General features: G+C 32.5%; 2 protein-coding genes across 3 annotated transcripts; one reads left to right on the top strand and one right to left on the bottom strand.

Moving 5' to 3' along the window:
- Positions 1-861: 861 nt before the first annotated feature.
- LOC134698875 (kelch-like protein 24) lies at positions 862-7367 on the bottom strand. Its single transcript, XM_063560550.1, has 3 exons — positions 7215-7367; positions 2567-3436; positions 862-1980 (listed from the first exon to the last, which is right to left on the bottom strand). Exons 1-3 carry the CDS (start codon positions 7217-7219, stop codon positions 1032-1034), a joined length of 1824 nt encoding a protein of 607 aa, XP_063416620.1. The 5' UTR covers positions 7220-7367; the 3' UTR covers positions 862-1031.
- A 2774-nt stretch (positions 7368-10141) lies between these two features.
- On the top strand, positions 10142-23437 carry LOC134698942 (hydroxysteroid dehydrogenase-like protein 2). Of its 2 annotated transcripts, none has more exons than XM_063560624.1 (6): positions 10142-10252; positions 17176-17425; positions 18858-19058; positions 20474-20562; positions 21045-21186; positions 22992-23437. In XM_063560624.1, exons 2-6 carry the CDS (start codon positions 17181-17183, stop codon positions 23158-23160), a joined length of 846 nt encoding a protein of 281 aa, XP_063416694.1. In that variant the 5' UTR covers positions 10142-10252; positions 17176-17180; the 3' UTR covers positions 23161-23437. The 2 variants fall into 2 exon arrangements, with proteins under 2 accessions (XP_063416694.1, XP_063416693.1); XM_063560623.1 differs by having other exon boundaries at positions 10146-10273.
- The last annotated feature ends 948 nt before the right edge of the window (positions 23438-24385 follow it).

Here is a 24385-nt window from a genome sequence, read left to right as displayed (position 1 = left end):
AAATCACCTCCAACTGATCTGTTCAGTGAAGAGTTTTTACCATTGAAATGAAATGTGAACACATTCCAATCTTTTGGCAGACGTGAATATTCTCATGTGGCATTTATACCTATATCCAAGGGTACATATATCTGGTGGTGATAACTAACCATTTTTTTCTTCTTTTTGTTTAATTTTGAAAAAAAAAATGGAATTTAAACTTTTTTCAGCATTTTGGAAAAATATAATTTTGTAAATTTTTCATGTTTTTTTCATTTATTTTTATAAGAATTAAATTTTAAAAGAAATTTTTTTTTAAATTTTTTTTTTTTTTTTTAAATATTTTGCATTTATAAATTTTTCAAACTTTAAAAAAAATAATTTTAGTTGCCTTCGTCCATGCAAGCATGGACTAAGTTAGCCTTGGTTGCCTTCGTCCATGCATGCATGGACTAAGTCTGTTGTGTTAGTCCATGCAAGCATGGACTAAGTTAGGGTTAGTTGCCTTAGTGCATGCATGCATGGACTAAGTCTGTTGTGTTAGTCCATGCATGCATGGACTAAGTTAACGTTAGTTACCTTCGTCCATGCATGCATGGAGTAAGCTTAGTTTCTAAATTTTCATGTTTACAAATCATGAAAAGGTTAAGCCTTACTATCAAGTTTTGCAATTTATTTCCTAAGGTAAGTTATAATGCACAATATGTATGTAAAACATAATTAATAGGTTGAATATGAAAAAAACCAACTAAACAGAAAAAAAGGTAATTACATCAAATTAAAAAATAATTGAACTAACACCATGAAATTAAGAGGTAAGAAGAAATGGAGGTTTTCTAAACTTGATGTTGATTTCCAGTTTTATTTAATACCTTGTTTAAAGCTGATTTGACAAAAATCAATGCATATGCAAAGTTGTTGTTTTCTTTTAATATGACAGAACCAGCAATAGTCATTTTTAATGCTATCACAATGACAAAATCTAAAAGCAGAGAAGATATTTGGGGACAAAATATGGAAACAAAAACAATATCAAAGTCTCTAAGTAAATTTCAAACATAAAGCTCATTGTTGAGAAAATCCTTGTTTATAACAGCCCTTATACATCCAAAACACCAACGTGCAGAGGGCATTTCAAGGTCATTGAACAGGTCATTGGCATCCCCTTTGTCATGAATATCGGCAACCATGATATTTTTGAGTATTGTATTGTCTGGAGTCTTGCCACCTACGAGTAAGATGTGGCCACGATACTGCACAACTTCAAAATGATGCTGACTAAAGTTTGGTAACTTACAAACAAGTTTCCCATGACAAGTGGTGGGTGCATTGGGTGGTTCAATGACATTGCTGTCAGATCCACTTGAACTTGTCCTTAATCTTCTTGCCTGAAACTTGGTGATAATGTTCAATGACGAATCACAAAACTGTATCACTCTCCCATCGGGAGCCATGACATAAACTGCAGTGTCCAATGCAAAAGTTCTGGTCAATCTGCAAGAAAATGGCAAATCTCCACAAACTGTCACAGTATGGTGTCGTGTGTCAAAACATTGCACAGACATTGTGTCTTTGTCTGACTCTATAATTCCTCCAAAAACATAAATCTTTTCTCCAATGGCTGCTGCAGACGTTGACCTAACACCTAAGGGGAGATCACCTACTGTTGTCCACTTGTTTGTCAGCAGGTTATATTCCTCTATGTTTGTCATGGCAGGTATGACCCCATCCCGTCCCCCCAGAACAAAGATGGAGTTGTTTACTGACACCATTACATGACCACATCTACCATTGGTCATCTGAGGACATACTTTCCATTTGTTCTTATGGGTTTTATACTCTGCTAGTCCTTGGAGTTTCAGCCATCCACCAGATACAAATATACTGCTACCATATGTACATGTAGCAAACTCATAACCTGGATCATAAGGCAGGGATGGGAGGTTAAACCATTTCTCCTGCTGAAAACTGTAACATAATACCTCCTTTGTTGTTTGGTACCTAAAAATAGAATTGAGATTAAAAAAAAATAGATTACATATTGTATTGTCTAATTCATGTTGATTTTTTTTCTTTCAGTTATACAGTATTTATACTTTAATCAATTTGGTCATTTTTAGGTTGATAAATTCTTCAAAATTTATTTTTATCAATATTTTGCCTTGAGCATCACCATGATCACTGAAAAAACTTAATTGTAAAATGCACATCTAGTGTAGTAAAATTGGTACCGTAATTAATGTTATTTTTACAAACAGAATAAAAATATTGCTGAGAGGTGTTCTATCTGCAAATGATCTGATTATTGCCAGTTTTAGCAAAACAATCAAGCATACAGGTATGTATTGGGTTGGATCTTGTATTAGCCACATAAGAAACGCTATAGGAGTTGCTGGTTTCTTTAAGAAGCTTTTAAATTAAAGACTTCATGACAACACATTAAACACACGCACTGAAGAGAAATTTTACTCTTCATCATCAACATGATCAACTAAACCTTCTAAAGGCACTTATAAAATTTAAGATAACGACAGTACTTTGAAGGGCTAACATTGGCTAACATTGGTACAGTGATTCCACATCTTACCTTGGTGTAGTGGACAGCAATCCACCAATAATAATAATACAATCATTGGTTTTACTATTGTATCTATGTGTTGATCTATGGGAGGTAAAATCTTGACGTTTAGTAGGGCATGTATGGTACTTCATGGCTTCCTGTATCACAGTTTTACACTCAGGATCATTTTGCAAGTAATCATTACTCTCAAAAGTATGGCACAGATAGCTAGCTGATAATAGGGGAAGTCTAAGAACTTCTAGAATTTTTCCAGCGGAATTTTGACGAGATTCTTTATCATGGTTGATCCACTCCAAAGCAATATCACATACAAGTTCTTCTGAATGAGTGATCAAAAGATCTGATTTAATTATTCCAACTAGTTCATCCAGATCTAAATTTAGAAAATCTTCGGTTGTCGATATTACTTGAAAGTTTTCTAAAATAAACATGAATGATGTTTGTTTTAGTTTTTCACAATTGTGAGATTGAGCTATTTTCCATATGCCGATACAGTTATCTGGCGAGACTTGCGTTAGTAGGAAGTCTGCACAAGTAGCTTGTAAACATGGAATCTGCATCAGAGATGCAGCTCGGAATATCATCTCAGCATTTTCTTCTGAAACAACATCTTTGCCAGTATACAGGAACTGCAATATTTTTTCAAATATTTCTGCCTCAATATCATATAGTTTGACTACTCCATCACGATTTTCTCTCATGTCATGGGAAAACATTGCTTCAAAGTATGGCGACATTGCACTAAGAATGACCTTATGACAATGGAATGACCGATCATCAACAATCACCTCTATATCAGAATGCTGTCCAGTTGATAGTAAATTATCCAAACCATCTGTCAATGTATCCAAGTAACGCATTTTGCCTGGCTCCATGCTGAAATAGAAACATACCAGAAAGTATTATATAACAGCATCTGCAAAGAAAAAAACTAATACAATGAAACAAACATTTATATGTTTTAAAAGATTATGTATATGGTAGTAGTAACAAGAAAAATATATTATTTTGTAATGTAAAGATGAGAAAAACCCAAGAGGGCTCAAAATAACTAAAAACATACAGCACTATATGAGAAAAACAACTCAAAAAGACAAACAAGTTTTATAAGTTTCATGTAAGCCTTACATAAAATACAATATTTTATAAAGGATTTAATAAAACACATTAACTATTCACATTTTCTTTTTAAAACTGCTATTAAAAAACTCTTAGCTAAGGCCACACTTAAAAATATTTTGGTTTGCCCAAACCCTACCCAAAGGTTGAGACAGGGGGTAGGTAGGTAGACATTTTCTGTTTTTTATCAAAAAAAGAAATTGAAGTATCAGATGTTTATTAGTCTTCATGCCTATTTGATTAAAAAATAACTTCTTCAAATCAGGACAATAAAAGAATTTGAGTAGGCAGCTTTTTTCTGGGTAGGTAGCGTTTGGGCAAACAAACCTATTATTTATTATGGCCTAACCAGATAAGAGATTTGATGCACGTTTCGTCTCCCGAAACATGAGAATTTCAAGGGTACATGTAGCATAAAGGGAAACTATTCACCAAAAGTTGTTCCATTTATCTCCCCTTACTTACATTTTAATAATTGTTTAATCATGCATTTTGATTTTATATAGGTAAGTATACTGTTACGTGTTATCTCTATTTTGGCAATTATCATATTCCTCATGTTCATGTATTTTTACAATTGAATTTCAATTGCACAATGATTATGTCACTCTGTGACACCACAGCAAGATCTGTTTGTTCAATAATACCATTTATGCCAATGGTCCGCAGGTCAACCATATACATTAACATATATCATAAAAACTCATTTTATAAAAAAAAGAAGTCAAAATTTTCCCATTCAAATGACTAAATCTCTATTACAATCTGTTTTTTATGTTTAAAAGTAATATGTCTTTCAATAATCTGATTATCAGTCGTAACAATAACATTTTTGTTGTCTGAAAAGATGTGTAACAGAGTTTGTGAAAAAGTTTTCATTTCCTTTGTGTTCTTGATAATAATCATTGATAATTTTTATGCTTGTACTTTTAATTAATAGAGTTGTCATGGTAATCTATACTAAACTGTAATATTTAATTATGAGACCTGGTATTTGTGCCTATGACACAACTATCTACATGTACAACTTGAAAATTCCAAATGTTGTGGATTTAAACACCTACATGTAAAGGTCACCATGTTGTTACGCCTACATCAATGAGCAAAACACATACAACAAGTCAGCTACAAAAGTCCTTGTTATGACAAAATTAGAAAATAATGCTAAAGAAAAATTAACAACAACTAATGACCGGCACAATTAGAATGAGACAAGATTAAACATTTTTGTGAGCACTTGGTTCTCTCCTAATCATGATATTAAATAGGGCCTTTAATATCCTGTATAGTCAGAGATTAGTCTTATGTTCAACAGTTGTTTTGACAGACAAGCTGGAGGGAGTCGGACATCACAGCTCATCCCATTTAAAAGTGGGTATTTGCTCGTCAAAAATGGTTGCGCTGCTTCTTGGGCCAAGTGACAGCCTTGGATCAATATAAATCAGGCCTCAATTTGTTCATTTTTCATTTATCTCTTCATTTATGTAAGTTTCATCTACCTGCCATTTATTTTCTCATATTAGACAGTTTTCACAGTGAACCATCAATTCAAACATGCAGGGGCAAGGGTGGTAGGCAGATGAAAAATGAACAAATTGATGCCTGATTTATATTGATCCAAGGCTGTCAGTGGGTCCCAGAAACAACCAAACAGTGCATCCATTTTTGACAGGCAGGACAAGGTCTGATGTCCCATGGCCTTAGCTTGTCTGGAAAAACAACCAAAAGCCCATTGGATGTCAGAGTAATCTCAGAATATACTTAAATCAGGAGCCTGTAATTCAGTGGTTGTCGTTTGTTTATGGGTTACATTTTTTTTACATATACAGTCCGCCAAAAGTTAAGCACCACCGAAATATAACTGGCAATATGTTTTTAATAATTGCAAAAATAATATTAATTTTTGGTGTTATGAATTACCTTTAACATTCACTAAGAAATTCAGTACGCCCAAAAAGATTGAATTCCAATAAACCAGTTAAGCAACCTTTTATCAAAGATCATCTGTGCGTTTACAAATACACTGTTTCTCCAGGTGGTCGTGTTAGTGTTCGTACATTGGTCCGTCGACTTCATAGAAGCAAACGAAGAGCAAGTCGTGGTGTATAGAGACCTATACCTTCAAGCAGGCACTCAACGGTCAGGTTTAAATGGGATAATGACCATCTATGCTTGAACATAACAACCTGACAAAACACTCATTGGTCAGATGGGAGTCAGTTTCCTTTACTGCCAGTAGACGCCATAATACGAATTTAGCAGGGAAAAAACGGCCTATGACCAAAAACAATGTTTGCACAAGGACTGCTTTCATTGCTGGTTGTGTTCCAGTACGGGGTTGCTTCTTTTGCCGTTATAAGCTTGGTATTCATATTCTGCAGGGTAACATAAACGGACAGACATACAGAGATGTGGTGCCTTAACAAATTGTAGTCCGTCATTTTAATAATCCCCCATTTGCGTCAACATTGTCATGACCATTGTACCTGAATAACAACGCTATGCCACACAGAGCAATAATTTTAACCGAGTCCAAAGAGCAACCAGCCATTTACACTAACATTTGGCCTTCCTTGACTCCATACATAAACCATATCAAACATGTCTGAGATGTCATTGTCGGGAATCTCAATCGCAGAGATTCCCCTTTACAAAAGCTTGTCGATTTAAAAGTGGCATTTGTTGTTTAATGCAACAGATTTCCCCAACTAAAGTTTTGAAGGCTTGTACCGAGAAAGATACATCGTGTTATGAAACTGTAACGGAAATGAGGTTGTTACACATGCTATTGACTCAAATATTGACATTAAATTTGCCGAACATACCAAAGATTATGTGTAGAAAATTTTGATGATATATATTGGGTGATTAATTGTTGTAAAAAAATAAAATCACAGTGAAACTTAAATTCCATTTCTAAATTGTGTAATTTACACTATTTCTATGAACGAAAAACCTACATGCATAGAACCTTCATAAGTGACCAAAATTATATTTGTGGTTTGTTTATGGTATACATTAGCAAAATTGCTATATGATTGTTTTCTATTTTTTCGAGGAATAATTGATTTTTCAAATTAGAAAAAAAATCAATGCAATAAAAGTAGGTGGTGCTTAACTTTTGGCGGACTGTATATATAAGGCCGTTAGTTTTCTCGCTTGAATTGTTTTTACATTGTCTTATCGAGGCCTGTTATAGCTGACTATATGCGGTATGGGCTTTGCTCATTGTTGAAGGCCGTACGGTGACCTATAATTGTTAATGTTTGTGTCATTTTGGTCTTTTGTGGATAGTTGTCTCATTGGCAATCATACCACATCTTCTTTTTTATATATTATATCATGAGGAACTGTGGTGTAACACTTCACACTGAAATGACACTCAGCATAAATGCGAATAACACTTAGATACAGATATAACTTAAATCATATAAAAGTACTGTCAGTTACTACAAGCAAATACATGCACACCAGAATAAATATAAAATCAGCTGACTAAAGTAGCAATTAGTAGACTTTAGTATATCTTTCATACCTCATGTCGATTCCTGATAACCTCAAACAAGGCTTTTTATTAAAGCTTTCATTATTATCTGGCTATCTAATATTCAGGATTTTTATAAGATTGGAATTTAAGTGGTTTTTTCTGTCTTTCGTGTCTTTGTTTCCTGATGGAAAACATAAATAATCAACGTCAAACAAATGCTTAAAATAGAAGGTTATTTCAAACGTTTGCAGTACCTAGACTTTATTCACAGTTTATCAGTTGTGAATCGAAGAATAGCTTTCGCTAGAGATTTATCTCACCTGCCACAAAGGGCCAAATGAGTTTTCTCGTCACTTCGCCACTCCGAGGTCATTAGTTCATTTTTACAAATATTCTCTGTAACTTCAGGATTAACCAAAATTTTGAATTGATCAATCTAATTTGTAACGAATAATTCTCCGGCTGATAAATTGTTTGTGAAATCTATTTGGTTATTTCAGATAAGTTGATGAACCCAGATAATAACTGAATTATGATACAACATGATCGACGTATTTGGCATTTTCCAAATGCAGAATGTACCAGACAGCACTATCCTTTGAGAAAGGGTATATATGATCATATAGTGTGGAATGTGTCAAAGAGACAACAACCCGACCAAAGATTAGATGATAGCCGAAGGCCAGCAATGTATATAAAAGGTATAAATTTGATAAAAGGGTCAAAAGGAGAATTAAATATTGATGTAATTTTTATGTTTGTAGATATAATGACGTAAATATGTAAATCATAGAAATGTTTTACAAAAAAAAATTTAGGGAAAAGACACGGTAAGATGAAATAGACCATTATTTTTACTTTTACACAACATGTAAACCATTGAACTGTAACAAAATTATCGAAATGCACTAAATATATACATTGTACATATTTTGCCAAAATGTACATTGAAAAAAGTCACCACACATGCTAGACTTCTTATATTAAATGACGCCTTGTTATCGTTCATGCTACCAAAAATGTTCATAGCGAATTTACTTTGAAATGCTCCTGAAATTAATTTAAATTTGCTTTTCTGTTTTATACGCCCGTCAAGATTTTGACGGGACGTATAATAGTATACCAATGTCCCGCCTCCGTCTGTTTGTCCGGCGTCCACTGACCGTGATGATGCATGTCGCACCCAAACTGGACAACGACTCATCCAAATGTCATGAAACTTATTAACATAGTTGTTTCTTATGATGGACAAACGATCTGCATACTTTTTGGTGAAAATAAGATTTAAACTGTTTGAATTACGGGACTTTGTAACTAAAACAGAGGGTGTTTTTTCATATGTCGCGCCGTATCTTAAAAACGAGTTATGATTATTGCTTAAAGCTTAAAACACTCTTCTTAGTTATATTAATCTAAAGATCTGAAATTTTTTGTTGATGATTCATTTCTTTTTATTTAGAGTTAACTTTTTGTGAAAAAAAGGGGGTTCACATGTCACGCCGTATCTCAGAAACAATTTATGAAAAAACCTCACACACAAGACGACGGGCGTATCATGCGGCATGGCACAGCTGTTTATTCTTCAGAGTTTTAATATTTTATTGTATCTATGACGTGAACACCATATACTTCGACTTAAACTTTTTCATTTTAAACTCGCATAGACAAAATAATAGATATATAACTTGAACGGTATAGAAAAAAGGTATAGGATTTTTTCTATAAAATTCAAATGCATCTTTCATAATTTATCATTTTTATTTTATTCATAAGAAAAAAAGCATATCGTGAAAGCTATTTGTGTGAATACATTTTAGCAATTATAATGTTTCAGTATATATGATAAACACACTGAGTGTATCAATTCTTATATTACCTCCTATACATTTCTAGGAATGAGATTGGTTACAAGCGCCCTCGTAGAGACCGTGTATATTTCATATAAGGTTAGTATGGAGGCGGGGCTTATCTCATACACAGTTAGTAGTGGTGTTACGTCCCTTTATAAAAACAAAACGAGAAAAAATCCTAAAAGTTTCAACAGACGAAGAAAGAGGCAGAGCAGATTCGTAACGCTTGATCATTTGTTATGTACCTTTATTAGCAATGTAAATTGTAAAGGAATATATGATATGACAGACGAAAAAGATAGATATTTGTTTGTTTAACTTTCAAAGATAAACTTACTTCTTTCACCATTTATCAACATTATTATAAAGATAAAATTCTAATATGACGTCCTTATTACGATTTGTTAACAAAGCCGTGTTTTAATGACCACAAACAGTTTGTTTGACACATGCACACGGACTTTTTATATTAACGTTATTTCCATCGTTATCCTTTTGAAATATTTACATTTAAGATCATTTAAGCAGCTAACTTAAACTTTTATTATATATTTTTATCAAACAACATATATTTACGGGCCTGCCCGTAGTTTTTAAACTTATCAAATATGAAATGTAATAAACAGACTCCTCGGGGAGGAAACGGGAACAGCAACACATTCTTACGGTATTTTCGTACGCTTCGACCTATAAATATATTGTATTTGTCATGTTAGAATCGAAATAATAACGCTCAGTGTAAAATATCGACAAATATAATGCCTGTACCATGTTGAAATGAGCATAGAGCATGACACGAAGGAATTATTTCTTAAATCAACAAAACATAATGAACACGGCCTGGAAAGCACCAATCCAGAAAATATGGAATTTACGTTAATTTAATGCTATAAACGTAGTTTTTATCAGACTGTGCAAATCATAAGTTACTTGGTTACTTTAAGGTAAGCTAAAATATCACATGTCGTTTAGAGGCAATTTACCTATCAGTTTGTATGAATAAATAAAACTTTATGTAAGCTATGAAAAAGGACCTTCTAATTTAACTTAACAGCTTGAATAGTTTAAAATTAATAGCATTGATAGTAAAATCCGGAAATCCGGAATTGTTCTTAAAGGAAATAAATTTTTCACATGACAGTGTACATACAGTGGCATCATACTAATAAAGGGAAGTTTTAACCAAAAGTTTTTCAGTTAATATTGTATCACAAATAGCTGAGCATCAAGGCAAAGGTACATATTTATATGGTACAGGTAAGCAATGTTTCTGCAGTCGGATACCGATAATCATAAAGTCATAAATACTACCTGATTCAACAGAGTTCATTAAATAGGACATTCGTATAGTACAACCATATATCAGTAAATTAACTTTGTCTCAATATTTCACTTAAATACTATTTGTATTCAATATAACACTTAAGTATGACTACATATTATAGTCGTTGTTAAGAAAATCCATTGTTAATTATTGTGTACCCCGTTTTGGCTCACATAAACAATAATATTGAAACATTTGATATACCAATATGTAATATTCACCACTGGACGTAAAGACAATATGTAGTCTGTATCTAAATGCAGATACAGAAACATGTTTGATTGTTGTATGCTGAAAGCCCATGCAGTGTAACTGTTAATAAATTCATGCAAGACGAGAGAAAATTAACGATTAATACAGAAAGGTAGCCCGTTTGCAAATAAGGTGCCCTTTTGATAGTTAAAATAAAACTAGAACACACCCGCGAATTTTAAATTCGCATAGACAAAATAATAGATATATAACTTGAATTGTATAGAAAAAAGGTATAGGATTTTTCTCTATAAAATTCAAATGCATCTTTCATAATTTATCATTTTTCATTTACTTATAAGAAAAATGCATATCGTGAAAGCTATTTGTGTGAATACATTTTAGCAATTATAATGTTTCAGTATATATGATAAACACACTGAGTGTATCAAATCTTATATTACCTCCTATACATTTCTAGGAATGAGATTGGTTACAAGCGCCCTCGTAGAGACCGTGTATATTTCATATAAGGTTAGTATGGAGGCGGGGCTTATCTCATACACAGTTAGTAGTGGTGTTACGTCCCTTTATAAAAACAAAACGAGAAAAAATCCTAAACAGTTGAACGGCAAACGATTTAATGGCTTCTAAGTTCAAGACATTGGTCACGTGATAAAAGGTCAGAGTTTACGATTTTTTTGAAAACGTGCATGCCTCGTGGTTTTTGGACTCGTATCGTCTTATTTGAACTCGTACATTAATAAAAACCAAAGTGTTCAATTCTAGATTGAATAAGCTTTCTTATTTTATATAATTATAATAAAAAAGTATTGTTAAAATGTTATAAATTCACGAGTGAAGTGAAACTTTTTTTCTGAAAATTTGCGTAGGTCCACGGAAAATCCGTAATAAATCCTTAAATAGGTTTGGTAACGTGTTGAGGGGTATAAAATATGAAGTAAAACCATATTTTGCTCCTACTATTTCAATATCAGATCACAAAAACCCCGGATACGCAATTGTGTCAGTTTATTCGTGGCGAAGCGGAGATCAAAGGGAGATAACTCGGTACGCGCATCGTATGATATTGCAAGTTCACAACAGTAAATTTGAGTAAAATTAATGATTGCAGATCTATTTCGACGAGTTCTTGAATACCTTTCAATATTCTATGTTCCTCTACTGTTGTAACATTAAAATAGCCATGGAAAGGTTGAATATGACATTTTTTTTCGAGTTCCTACAGGTTTTTGAACACTTCCATAGAAGACAATTACCTACATTTTATAACAGACTGACTTTTTCTTGACAAAATACTTGAACTTATTGTATATATATATTCTCAAACACCCTTTTGGTAGATAGAAGGATACAAGATGGGTTTATCAGTCATTTGTCAGAAGAACCTGTGTTACAATAGATGCAGAAGAAGAAGATTACATTTAAACAAAAATATGGAAAAAGGGAAATAGTCTTCAAAATTGTGAGCATTTAATACCATAGATTGAAAATAAAATCAATCTGCAGTGGCCAGAAGTACATGTACAATTTTTGTTTTATTATAGCTGCTTTAAGATACAGTTGCAGATCTCAGGGAGTCTGGTGATTGGAACCTCATCTTTATGGAAGATTAATGTATTTGAATGGGATCATGCATATAGTTGGAACAACCTTTTTATCCTTGTTATTATGGTTGAGAATACCACCACTTATGTTTTAAATTTTCTGGATTCACCCTGAGATAAGAAACTACATAAGTTGTACAAGTTCTGTTGCTTGTCTTAATCTGACAAGAGAAAAAAATCTGAACATTCAAATCAAATTCAAAGACCCAGAAAACATAATAATCAACACAAAGATAACTGAACAAAAGCAGCATTGCAATCTGCTATCCTGCAGTTATCATAAATCCTATTATATGTAATATTTGAAGTTTTGCTTTATATTTTTTCTTCAGTTTCTTATATTTGAACTCAAAAGTCCTGCAACCAACTAACCAACTGTAAGTCCTTTCAATTAAATTATTGATTGGATGATAATCTAAGCTGACCAGTAAATAAAATTTGAAAATGCTTTGATGAAATAAAATAGTGGTATGATGTCATTAGATATACTGAATGACTTTAAATTTAATCCAAATTCACATTTACCTGCTCTAAAATGCAGTCAATTGGACTACAAAAACCTGAGACTATACTTCAATGTATAACATAGAGATTGTGGTCACCTCCCATGTTATAGTAGTCTCAGACAAAAACAAAACTGACTTAAAAACAGTATGTTTAGAATTTTATTGAAAAAGGACAACAATGGGAAATTTATTATTCTGATATATCAGAAATAATCTCATAGTATCAAAGCAGAATGTCAGTTCTTTTAATTGAGATAAACAGTTTAATCACATTATTTATTTTCATAAAAAAACTCATATTATCTGGATTTACAATCATTGACTGAGCTTGTCATCAACTCACTGACTTTAAATGCTTTTAAAAGTAATAACCTGTCAATACTAAAATAAAGAAATGTGGTTAAGACAAGATACTTTATTCCAATTTAACACTGTTATAGGGCATATGAAGAGCAAAGTAATGTACATGTATTACAATGATTTATATATATGTATATATAATGGAACAATTATGTTGATATTAATCAGATAAATATGAAGATAACCAACTTCATTCTTAGATTTTTAACCACAGCCAGTGCAGAGCCACACATGTATTTGAAAAGGCATATAACAATTATATCTTCAATTAACTGGCAAATATTCCCAAAGGCCCAATTAAAACAATATCTGTACTCTATATATTGATAGTTTTCTGAGTTCAAACCATTTATTTTAAATTGCAACACTTTTCAATGCCTCTAGGTTTTCTTGAATTAAAAGCCAATAAGATTTGGCCCTTGTGCTGAACTTTTCAAATTTTTTACAACTTGTTATTATATTATTATTAAATTCTTTTCTTAAAAAATTTAACTTATAAAGGGGAAACTGACATTTATGATATAGTTGCCAATGAGATAACAGTCTGGACACTTATCATCAGAGTCCAAGTCTCTTTTAGCAGTGACAGTTAAATTACAAGTCACTTTACATACATCAACAATCAATACATTCCATTGTTTTAAGGCAAATGAGGAAAATAAGAGTAACAATAGCTTTTGCCTTACTACATGCACAAGAGAATATTAGAAATTAAAATATAAATAAGTAAATATCAGAGGCAAAAAAGACAGGACTTAGCCACTGGACTCTTAGTAAAGTATGACTTATCCTTAGGGGAGTTGATGTATACTAGAAAAAATGATGTTGATGATTTGACCCCATCAATCAGCATTTTAGCATTACATTATTGTCAATTGCTATCTGCTCTATTTGTTCCAACCTGTTATGAGAGTCAAAACGTATACCTAGGGTGGGAATTAAACCCATGTACGTTCTTTTACTTTATTGTTCTTTGTGTACATAAAATGTACATGTACATGAAATATATCAAATGCAAAAAAAGGCTGTAATGTATCATTACACTCTCATTAGTTAAGGACAAAGAAAAGGAAGTCCCTGCGCCTACCTAGACGTATTTCTTGAGTAAGATTTATTATATTACTCTTGAAAGTATAACACGATAAAGGTTATTGGTAAGTATATAGTAACATCAACGTGTAATTCAGGTAAACAAACTGTCAAACATAAACAATCTACCACGTGTTTGTCTGCTGTGCTTGAATTCAAAACGACCCATCAGGCTTATTTACACGAATTGTTGCTCAATCAGACAGTTAAATATGTCCGTTTACCTTATGGGGTCTGTTAAGAATGGATTTGCTGTTATAAATTGTGTATGCATGGAAATATAAGGAAGATAACATTGATTTTTACCGTAACTTTTGAATACACAACATTCCCAAGGTATCCCCACAAAACACATGGCTACTTTGTAACGACGGCTGGTAACGTGTAGCCACTTTCTAACGGCAAATGTAATTGGATGATATTTAAAGATCAATAATAAAATTGCTAATAAATGATTGGATACGCAATTGTGTCAGATTATAAATAGGTGAAAAAATGTAAACATTGAAATCCGCCATCTTGACGTAGGAAACAAACTAATTTTCAGTCTTGGATTAAAGGACATTGCGCACATTGCCAGCGTATCATGCATAAACAGTCATCTGCAAATATATCTTTTAATTTGTGTTTTACAATTACTTTTCTATGTTTTAGTTAATTTAATGTTTTAATTTACTACAGAATGGGACATCGTTCTCAAAGATGCCGTAGAAAAAATTATAGGTGGCGCTGTTTGTGGGCGTAAACATTTTACATACGGGTTCTTTTTTTGTCGACAAATTGACCTCTATCCGTCAGATTCAGGCGTTTGCCTTCCAACTGTAAAAGTTTCAACAGACGAAGAAAGAGGCAGAGCAGATTCGTAACGCTTGATCATTTGTTATGTACCTTTATTAGCAATGTAAATTGTAAAGGAATATATGATATGACAGACGAAAAAGATAGATATTTGTTTGTTTAACTTTCAAAGATAAACTTACTTCTTTCACCATTTATCAACATTATTATAAAGATAAAATTCTAATATGACGTCCTTATTACGATTTGTTAACAAAGCCGTGTTTTAATGACCACAAACAGTTTGTTTGACACATGCACACGGACTTTTTATATTAACGTTATTTCCATCGTTATCCTTTTGAAATATTTACATTTAAGATCATTTAAGCAGCTAACTTAAACTTTTATTATATATTTTTATCAAACAACATATATTTACGAGAGAAAATTAACGATTAATACAGAAAGGTAGCCCGTTTGCAAATAAGGTGCCCTTTTGATAGTTAAAATAAAACTAGAACACACCCGCGAAATCGCGGGCATTCAGAGCGTAGTTTTAAGTATGTAAAGTGTTGTTGGATGAATTTTGTAAAATAAAATATTAAAGGACTGGAAAAAAGTCATAGGTTATTGGAGGGGGATAGGAGGGGTCCTGATCCCGAAATCCCGGGCTTTAAAACATGAAATTCCGAAATCCCGGGCTTAAAAAACGAAATCCCGAGGTCCCGAAATTCAAAAAAAGGAATTCCCGGATCCCGAGAGGGTCAATCCCGAAATCCCGAGTTTAAAAACACCCGATCCCGGAGTCCCGATAAAGGTTATATCCTAGCTCTTATTGGGGACAGGAAAATGCTTTTTTTATCCCTCTTCCTTTATTTCCATTATTCCCATTTTTTGGTTTTCTATCAATTTCAATATTAACATACATTTAGTATGTTATGAACATTCAAGTAAGGAGCCTGTAATTCAGTGGTTGTTGTTTGTTTATGTGTTACATATTTGTTTTTCGTTCATTTTTTTGTACATAAATAAGGCCGCTAGTTTTCTGGTTTGAATTGTTTTACATTGTCAGTTCGGGGCCTTTTAAAGCTGAGTATGCGGTATGGGCTTTGCTCGTTGTTGAAGGTCGTACGATAACCTATAGTTGTTAATATCTATGTCATATTAGTCTTTTGTGGAGAGTTGTCTCAACATGGCAATCATACCACATCTTCTTTTTTTTTTGTAATCAATGAATTGTGTAAAAGATTTAATGACTGGGGAATTTCAAAAAAGGTATCAAAAGATCACATGAATATTTTTAGCGCTTTATATCTGTATATTATGAACATTCATTACTATATAAATATAGTGTATAGTTACTTTCAATTCTAAGTTAACTAATCGATCCATAGTGGTCATTGATATAGTATACAGACCCTCTCTATTTAAAAAAAAACTCTGTGACTGCCGTGGATAGTAAACTTGAAAATGATAGCAGATAGATTCAATTCTAAAAATACACTTTATTCTTTGTATATGTATGTTCAAAGTATACAGAAAAACGCAAACCGGAAGTCTAATCTGACTTAAAATTTCGTCCAATGACGGGACAATATCCGGATGCCTTTTTCTTGTTTTTCTCCTAAAATAACTTAATCTGAATAATCATATGAATGGATGACAAATGTCAATATGCACTGTACCTATAGGACACAGAACCGTGTTGATTAATTTATTGTGGAAAGAAGAGAAGCGACACCCAAAATGAGGTCTTCTCGTTTAATAGTATAGATATCCGATAAAAACTTTGAATGCAAACGAAGTGATGAACATACGAAGTCTTATATTATAGGACTAGATAAATAGGGACAAACAGATAAATAGGGGACAGACATTTTGCCCTACAACGAACCATCTACAGACCAATCAAAGGATACTTGTTGTTTCAGGTTTTAACAGGTTTTAACACGCAGTCCACCAAATAATGCTCCGACCATTTATCATGTTTATGTTTTGTGGGATATTTTTTTTTTGTTATTCAAAATAGAGAAAAAATGTTTCACGAGGTTGGACTATACCGTTGAAATGTCATGTGCTATTGTTGAAATTTTAAAATGTACTTTACTGGAACTGGGCTGTTTAGATAGTGGTCTGATTGGCTTACGAAAACGAAAAATTCAAAAAGACATACATTAAAAATGAATACTTTAATATGATTTAAATTTGAACATAAACAAATAAATTATGGGTCATTACAGAACGATTTTCTTTTAAAATACTATTTTTTGTAAACTGTAGATGAAATGAAGTCATGTTTAGTAATTGGAGCATCACGTGGCATCGGACGACAGATAGCCTTAACATTTTCAGCTAGTGGCTACAAAGTAGGCGTTGCTGCAAAAACAACAGAAAGTACTGACAAATTACCAGGATCTATTCATACAGTTGTACAAGAAATCAAGTCCACAGGTGGGACAGCAGTACCAATACAGTGTGACGTTAGAAGTGAACATGAAATCAAATCTGCTGTAGAAACTTGTATAGAAAGGTGTGTATACACGAAGGCTCAGTGAAAATTAAAACAAAATGTGATCGCAGTGGCGGATCCAGACATTTTCATAAGTGTCACGCTTCTGTGATTCTATGTAAAACATATATAAATTTTCCCACAAAATGATCCCTGTCCCCTTTTAAGTCGCCTCTTGAATGTTAAATGAAATAATTTGCATGCAGTTGTCTGTCTATCAAATATTCTGAAAATTGATTGCATATATAATAAATTGATTGCATATATAGAAGCAATAATCTTGCCCCCTTCAGATCATTTCTGTATTTATAATGTTTGTTAATAGACTGTTGCAGGAAAGGTTCGTACTGTATATACATGTATATAAAATGACTGAATAAATAGTCAACGATAAATATCGTGACACCAAATCGCCTGCACTGTATAAATATTGGGTGGGGGGAGTTAAAAAATTCAAGAAAAAAGACACTGATTCCTTAGCCGTATTGGCACAAAAATTTGGATCCTCAATGCTCTTCAACTTTGTAATTGTTTGGCTTTATAAATATTTTGATATGAGCGTCACTGATGAGTCTATGTAGTCGAAACGCGCGTCTGGCGTACTTAATTATATTATCCTTGTACCTTTGATAAATATTTACACAACAGCTGGGTCGATGCCACTGCTGGTGGACGTTTGGCCCCGAGGGTATCACCAACCCAGTTGTCAACACCGAACATGAATATCAATAATGTGGTTATTTTTTTTTTTTTATAAATTTCCTGTTAACAAAAGTTAAAAAATTTCGAAAAACTAAGGATTTTCTTATTCCAGGCATAGATTTCCTTAGCCGTATCAGAGACATATAATTGTATTATATGTCTCTGGCCGTATTTGGCACAACTTTTTTGAAATTTTGGATCCTCAATGCTCTTCAACTTTGTAATTGTTTGGCTTTATAAATATTTTGATATGAGCGTCACTGATGAGTCTTATGTAGACGAAACGCGCGTCTGGTGTACTAAATTATAATCCTGGTACCTTTGATAACTATTCCTCTGTTTTGTTGCTTTCTTTTATTATAAACGATCACCCGAATCGATCGGTTAAAAATGTTGTCACTGTAAATAGGTGGATATTAAATCAGGAGTAAAACTATCAACGGGTTTTTGCATATTTTCCATGGAACTAATGTAACAGACTATGATTGTAAATGTCCCTCTAGTATCTTGCGCCTCTCTATTATACAATTGGTTGATCTAACTTTAATCTCGAGCACGAATTCAGTTCCACCTAAAACTCATGAAAATTCGGAAAACTCGTTAACTCAAACAATTTAAACAAATTGAGGTCATTGATTTACAGACAACCTATTTAGTCACATTCATCGCTTAAACTGATCTTCATTTGATTAAGACAAAAGTAGAAATACTTTTAACCGTTGAATAACCGTCGATTTTTTTCTTTATCCAGATTTGGTGACTTGGATGTAGCTATTTATAATGCTGGTGCAATAACATGGGACACGGTAAAGGATACACCTCTCAAACGTTATGATTTGATGCAAAGTGTGAATGTTCGTGGAGCCTATTGTATGGTGCAAGAAATTCTTCCGCGATTTCTTGAGAGAAAGAAAGGGAAAATTATTTTGGTATCACCACCCATATATAATAGGTACAGTTAATATATTTAATACACTAATATTACTTTATGAAGTATTCAAAACAACTATTCACTACGAAGACGCCTTGGAATGATTACCAATAAGACAACTATCACCCGAGACTTTATGATGTGATCCCTGTCCTCGTGGTGTCATGTCTACTATTGGATATGGATGTCTTATGTGTTCATTTTGTACAATCCGTACTAAATCGTCAACAAAATCTGCACTCAATCGTCGACACAATCTGTACTCAATCGTTTAAAAAATCTGTACTCAATCGTCTAAAAGATCTGTACTCAATCTGAGACTACTATAACACATGTGTTACATGTGTTATAGTAGTCTCAGACTCAATGTAACACATGTGTTATAGTAGTCTCAGACTCAATGGTCGAAAAAAATCAAACATTCAGGGATCTAATCAATCTGAAACAAAATTTGAATGTCACTTCCAACCACTTTGAGAAAATAACTTAGCAATGTTAGGTATATAACTATCGCATGACATGACTGATTTCTAAAATATTGCTGAAATAGTTCAATATTGCATGAATACTAACAAATACATTCATAGATATAGGAAGATGTGGTGTGAGTGCCAATGAGACAACTCTCCATCCAAATAACAATTTAAAAAGTAAACCATTATAGGTTAAAGTACGGCCTTCAACACGGAGCCTTGGCTCACACCGGACAACAAGCTATAAAGGGCTCCAAAAATACTAGTGTAAAACCATTCAAACGGGAAAACCAACGGTCTAATCTAACCAAAAAAACGAGAAACGAGAAACACGTATATATTACATAAACAAACGGCAACTACTGTACATCAGATTCCTGACTTAGGACAGGTGCAAACATTTGCAGCGGGATTAAACGTTTTAATGGATCCAAACCTTCTCCCTTTTTCCGAAACAATAGCATAACATCACAACATAGAAAAACATACGATAAAATATCAATTGGCAGACTTAACTCAATCAAAAAACGTATGATTACACAATGAACGAATAAATTTGATCTGCGATATCTGAATACAAATGCACAGTTAACTAAATATTAGAGACAAACATTCATGACCAAAAAGCTAACAAAGAAATTCAAACACACTGAGAAATATTTAACCAATCAATGTTCACTTTAGAAAAAAACGGTTTTTTATAATCTTGAAGTTTATACAAATGTTGTAAGAACAAGTGAAAAATTGAAGATATTACAAATAATCAAAGCTGGTGTACAGACAAGATCCATATAAATAAAAAATAACAAAAAAGCATTATAAACAGTATCAACAGGTCGAATTAACAAGAAAATACGATTTGAGAGTACTCGCAGTTACTGACAGCTAGTTAAAAGCCAAAACCAATTAATAGTAAAAAATCATGCATCATACTGGTATATAATACGAAGTGGTATTTTTTAGATTTTTTAAAGGCAAGACACCTTATGCTATAACTAAAGTAGGAATGACTGTACTTGTACATGGGTTAGCCAACGAACTGAAAGATACAGGTATGTATATGTTTTTATCAACAATTTTTTGTCGTAGTCAGGTGTTTTTCTAAGTACCCTTTAAGATACTTGTATACACAATGTACATGTATAATTAATTGTTTTATTGTGTTATGTTATAATGTACCATCCTTGACAATGTTGAAATTATAATTGCAACAATAAAAAAACTTTCAACTTTAAGCTTTCCCTTAGGGTTAAAATTCCTTCTCTGAAATCACGGAATTTACTCCTAGAAACATAACTGTGCGACTATCAGACTAAGGTCTTTTTAAATCACAAAGAAAAAGATTTTTTAATACAAACTGTTAAAACCGTCCTGTGACAACTAAATACTTTTTCCGAGCGAGCTACCATATTTTGCTTTAGCATGACCATTGCAGGTATAGTATTAAGAGCGGGTAATTTTTAGACATTTGAAACTTTAGATTATATTAAGTTTAGAAATATGCAACTTGATCTTTTTTTGATAATGTATTTAGGAGTTTCTATTTCTACTCTGTGGCCGGCAACAGGAATTAAAAGTTTTGTCACAGAAAAAATGAACCTACCAGACAAGTTGATGAGGAAACCAGAAATATTTGCTGATGCAATGATCACACTAGCTAATGAGCAATCAGACAAGTATGTGATTTTTTTTATATAAGACTTTTAAAAAGATATTTAAAGTCTGGCTAAGTAACATACATTCATATTCTTTTTCTTTTTGATGTTTCAAGGCTGCCAAGTTAATAAATTTTCTAAGTATACACGGAGGTGACAATACACAGAGGTCGAGTTTGACCATATACATTATGCATGTACAGGTACTAAATATGACTGATTAGGAAACACGCTAGTTATCGGATAATTGTTTAAAGTATTATATGCAAATTTCTCTCAAGGAAAGATTGAAACCAAGTATTTTTAAGCCAAATATAAAAAAAAATATTATAAGAGAAATACTTCCACAATATTACAAAAATATAAAACCATACAACAGTTTCACAACACATGTTTATTATCGTTTTGGAGGGTATATCAACTTTATATCGTTTGAGTTTTCAAATTTCAAAGGGGAAATCATGCAAATGCAAAACAAAGATTTTTTTCTGACAGATTCAACATAACAATAAGAGTTATCTTTCTTTGTACTGATCTTATATAGATATAATAAGATGTGGTGTGAGTGCCAATGCGACAACTCTCTATCCAAAATAACATGTATGGTTCAGGAATTGTAATTGTTTAATAATTATACGTCGAGTTATTCCTCTTTTGTCAATAAAAGTGCATAAAGGACCATAGGATGACAGCAAAAATACATAAAATATCTGTATTTGAGAAATGTAATAGCACTTGCAAATGTCCAGTTGGTGAATTTGACATAATTACGTTACATGTTACTTTAAGTTTGGTTCAGAATTTACATTTTTTGGAAAGTCACATTCATTTACCTTACAATTGGTAGTATATAAGCTATGAATTATACTGTCTCATCTACCCTTATGATATACACTAATACGAGTAGAAATAATTTGTACAAGATAAACAAAAAGAGAGAAATCGGAAAATAACTACCTAAGATTAACCATAACAAATAATTTCCCAGTAATAAATATGATACATTAAAACAGAGATCAACACGTACGTTTGGTCTGATCGATAGATGTTCCATTGGCTATCTATCATACCTCATTTTATTTTTATGAACTCAAATGAGACAAATAAAAAGTCGTGAGTGAAAAATGGATGGGGATAACACAGAACACAAATAGATCGTATAAACATTAAGAACGCTTATAACACTCATACACAGCATCCTTGCACCATGAACACATTTCCTCTCGCATTGGGGAGTGAACCATGGTCCAAGGTTATACTGATTGACACTACGAAAAAGCAAAATAAGATTTTCGTAAAAAAAAATACTTATCTTTAAACTGTTATAATCTACCAAGAAATGATTTTCATACATGTCTAGGTTTTATTTCTTAATATTTGTACTAGCAAATTCAAGTATCAACAATCCCACAATCACCGCTTTTCCTGTAACTTCGATAAATATTGAATATTTTAATGTTTTTCATTCTTCATACTATACTATCTTTGATTTAAAAAAGATATTTTTCAAACCTTATTTGGAAAAGTTCTAAAAACACCAGGAATTTGTCAGTATTTACGTATAATGGTATTTGAAAAATAATGAAACAGCGGTATAATATGTCAAACGACGAATTACTGTATTAAACATTCTTCTTCTTAAAAGTACTTATACCAAATTAGGAAAATGACATGCCAATGATTCTAAGTGTTTGCTTGTCTTGTTTGCAGGTGTTTTTTTGCGCTTCCGGTGAAACAAATACTCTCATTTGTTATTTCTTTTTCTTATCAAGGATACATCAATTTATAAACTAAAAATTTCAATCCGAGTGTATCTTATGTTGCAGATACAATGGACAAGCACTGATTGATGAAGATCTGTTACGTTCTGTAGGTGTTACCGACTTCTCAAAATACAGATGCGACCCCGGACATGAACCGGAACGAATGATGCCTCGACAGTTCCCATCGTTAAAAGTAGACGAAGAGAATTATGATGTTTTTCCAAAGCTATGATTCAAGATTACATTTTTTCTATCTTTAATTTCGGCCATGTGTAGATAAAATGCTAACATTGTTTTGTGGGCAGAAGTTCACAGGTTGGAGGCTAGAATAATTTGAATGATAATATGACACCTGGTTGGTCAATTTTACCATGCCATCACGTCTTGGTGTTCAGGAGTAAATGAGCTAAAAAGCAAAAATGTGATAAGAAACAACGATAATTAGAAAACAACTTTAATGTAACAATAAAAATAAATTCCTTGTGATTAAAAGTCGATATATTATAAGATTTTATGCTTGTTTTATTTGAGAAGATTTCTTCTTTACCATCACTTTTTTCCCGCTGAAATTCGGTTGTAGTTATAAAGCCCTCGTCTTTATGAATTCATAAGAAATGCATGTAGTTTTGTTGTACTAGTATACTAATTTGACAACCATTCATGACATACATGTACATCAATAAAAGTAAAATCACAAAAATACCGAACGCCGAGAAAAAATCAAAACGGATAGTACTAATCAAAGGTAAAATGAAGAGTTCAAAATCATCAATCGAATGGATACAAACTGTCAAACCAATCGACATTAAGCCACGTTTGGCTGTGATGCTTCTAATATTGATTTAATTTGTAGTCAACTTTCATAGAAAAAATATTTTGCCGAGTTTGGAGAGATCGAGAATGAAATATTTTTAGGAGTTGAATTTTTATTTGTTGATGCGTCTCGACTTAATAGAACCACGTTCAACTGCAATACGCGCATCTCATAGTACTTAGAATGCAGTGCAATCTATCAAATTAATACTTAGTTATTGTTGCTACATTGCTAAACACCGACTAATTTTATAGCAGCTCTGTTATTAACAGAGGAGACAACCCAATTCAGCACTCTTATGTGCTTAGGGTTCATCATAATAAGCTAAATAGCTTAGTACATGTAATATATCCACCGTCAACAGATTAGTAAACTAAAGATTCAAAATCAGCATCATTGTCTCTCAAGTTAAGTTTATATAAAGAAATATATACTAGTATTCATGATATAACCTATAAAGACATGCCTTTGATGGTGTTTTGTTTATGTTATTGGGTTACTAACTTACTTTTTCATTGGTGTAACCCTTACGTCTTTCTTTTTTCGATATATATAGTACTGTGCTGTTCTTTGTAAGTTTTTTTTTTTATATAACTTACAGGGTGTGATTTAACTTGTTATGTGCATTACCAGATATGGGATT

Source organism: Mytilus trossulus, unplaced genomic scaffold (assembly GCF_036588685.1).
Source record: "Mytilus trossulus isolate FHL-02 unplaced genomic scaffold, PNRI_Mtr1.1.1.hap1 h1tg000024l__unscaffolded, whole genome shotgun sequence".
Lineage (NCBI taxonomy): Eukaryota > Metazoa > Mollusca > Bivalvia > Mytilida > Mytilidae > Mytilus > Mytilus trossulus.
Note: the sequence above shows the minus strand (reverse complement) of the source record. Positions and strands in the feature narration are given on the sequence as shown.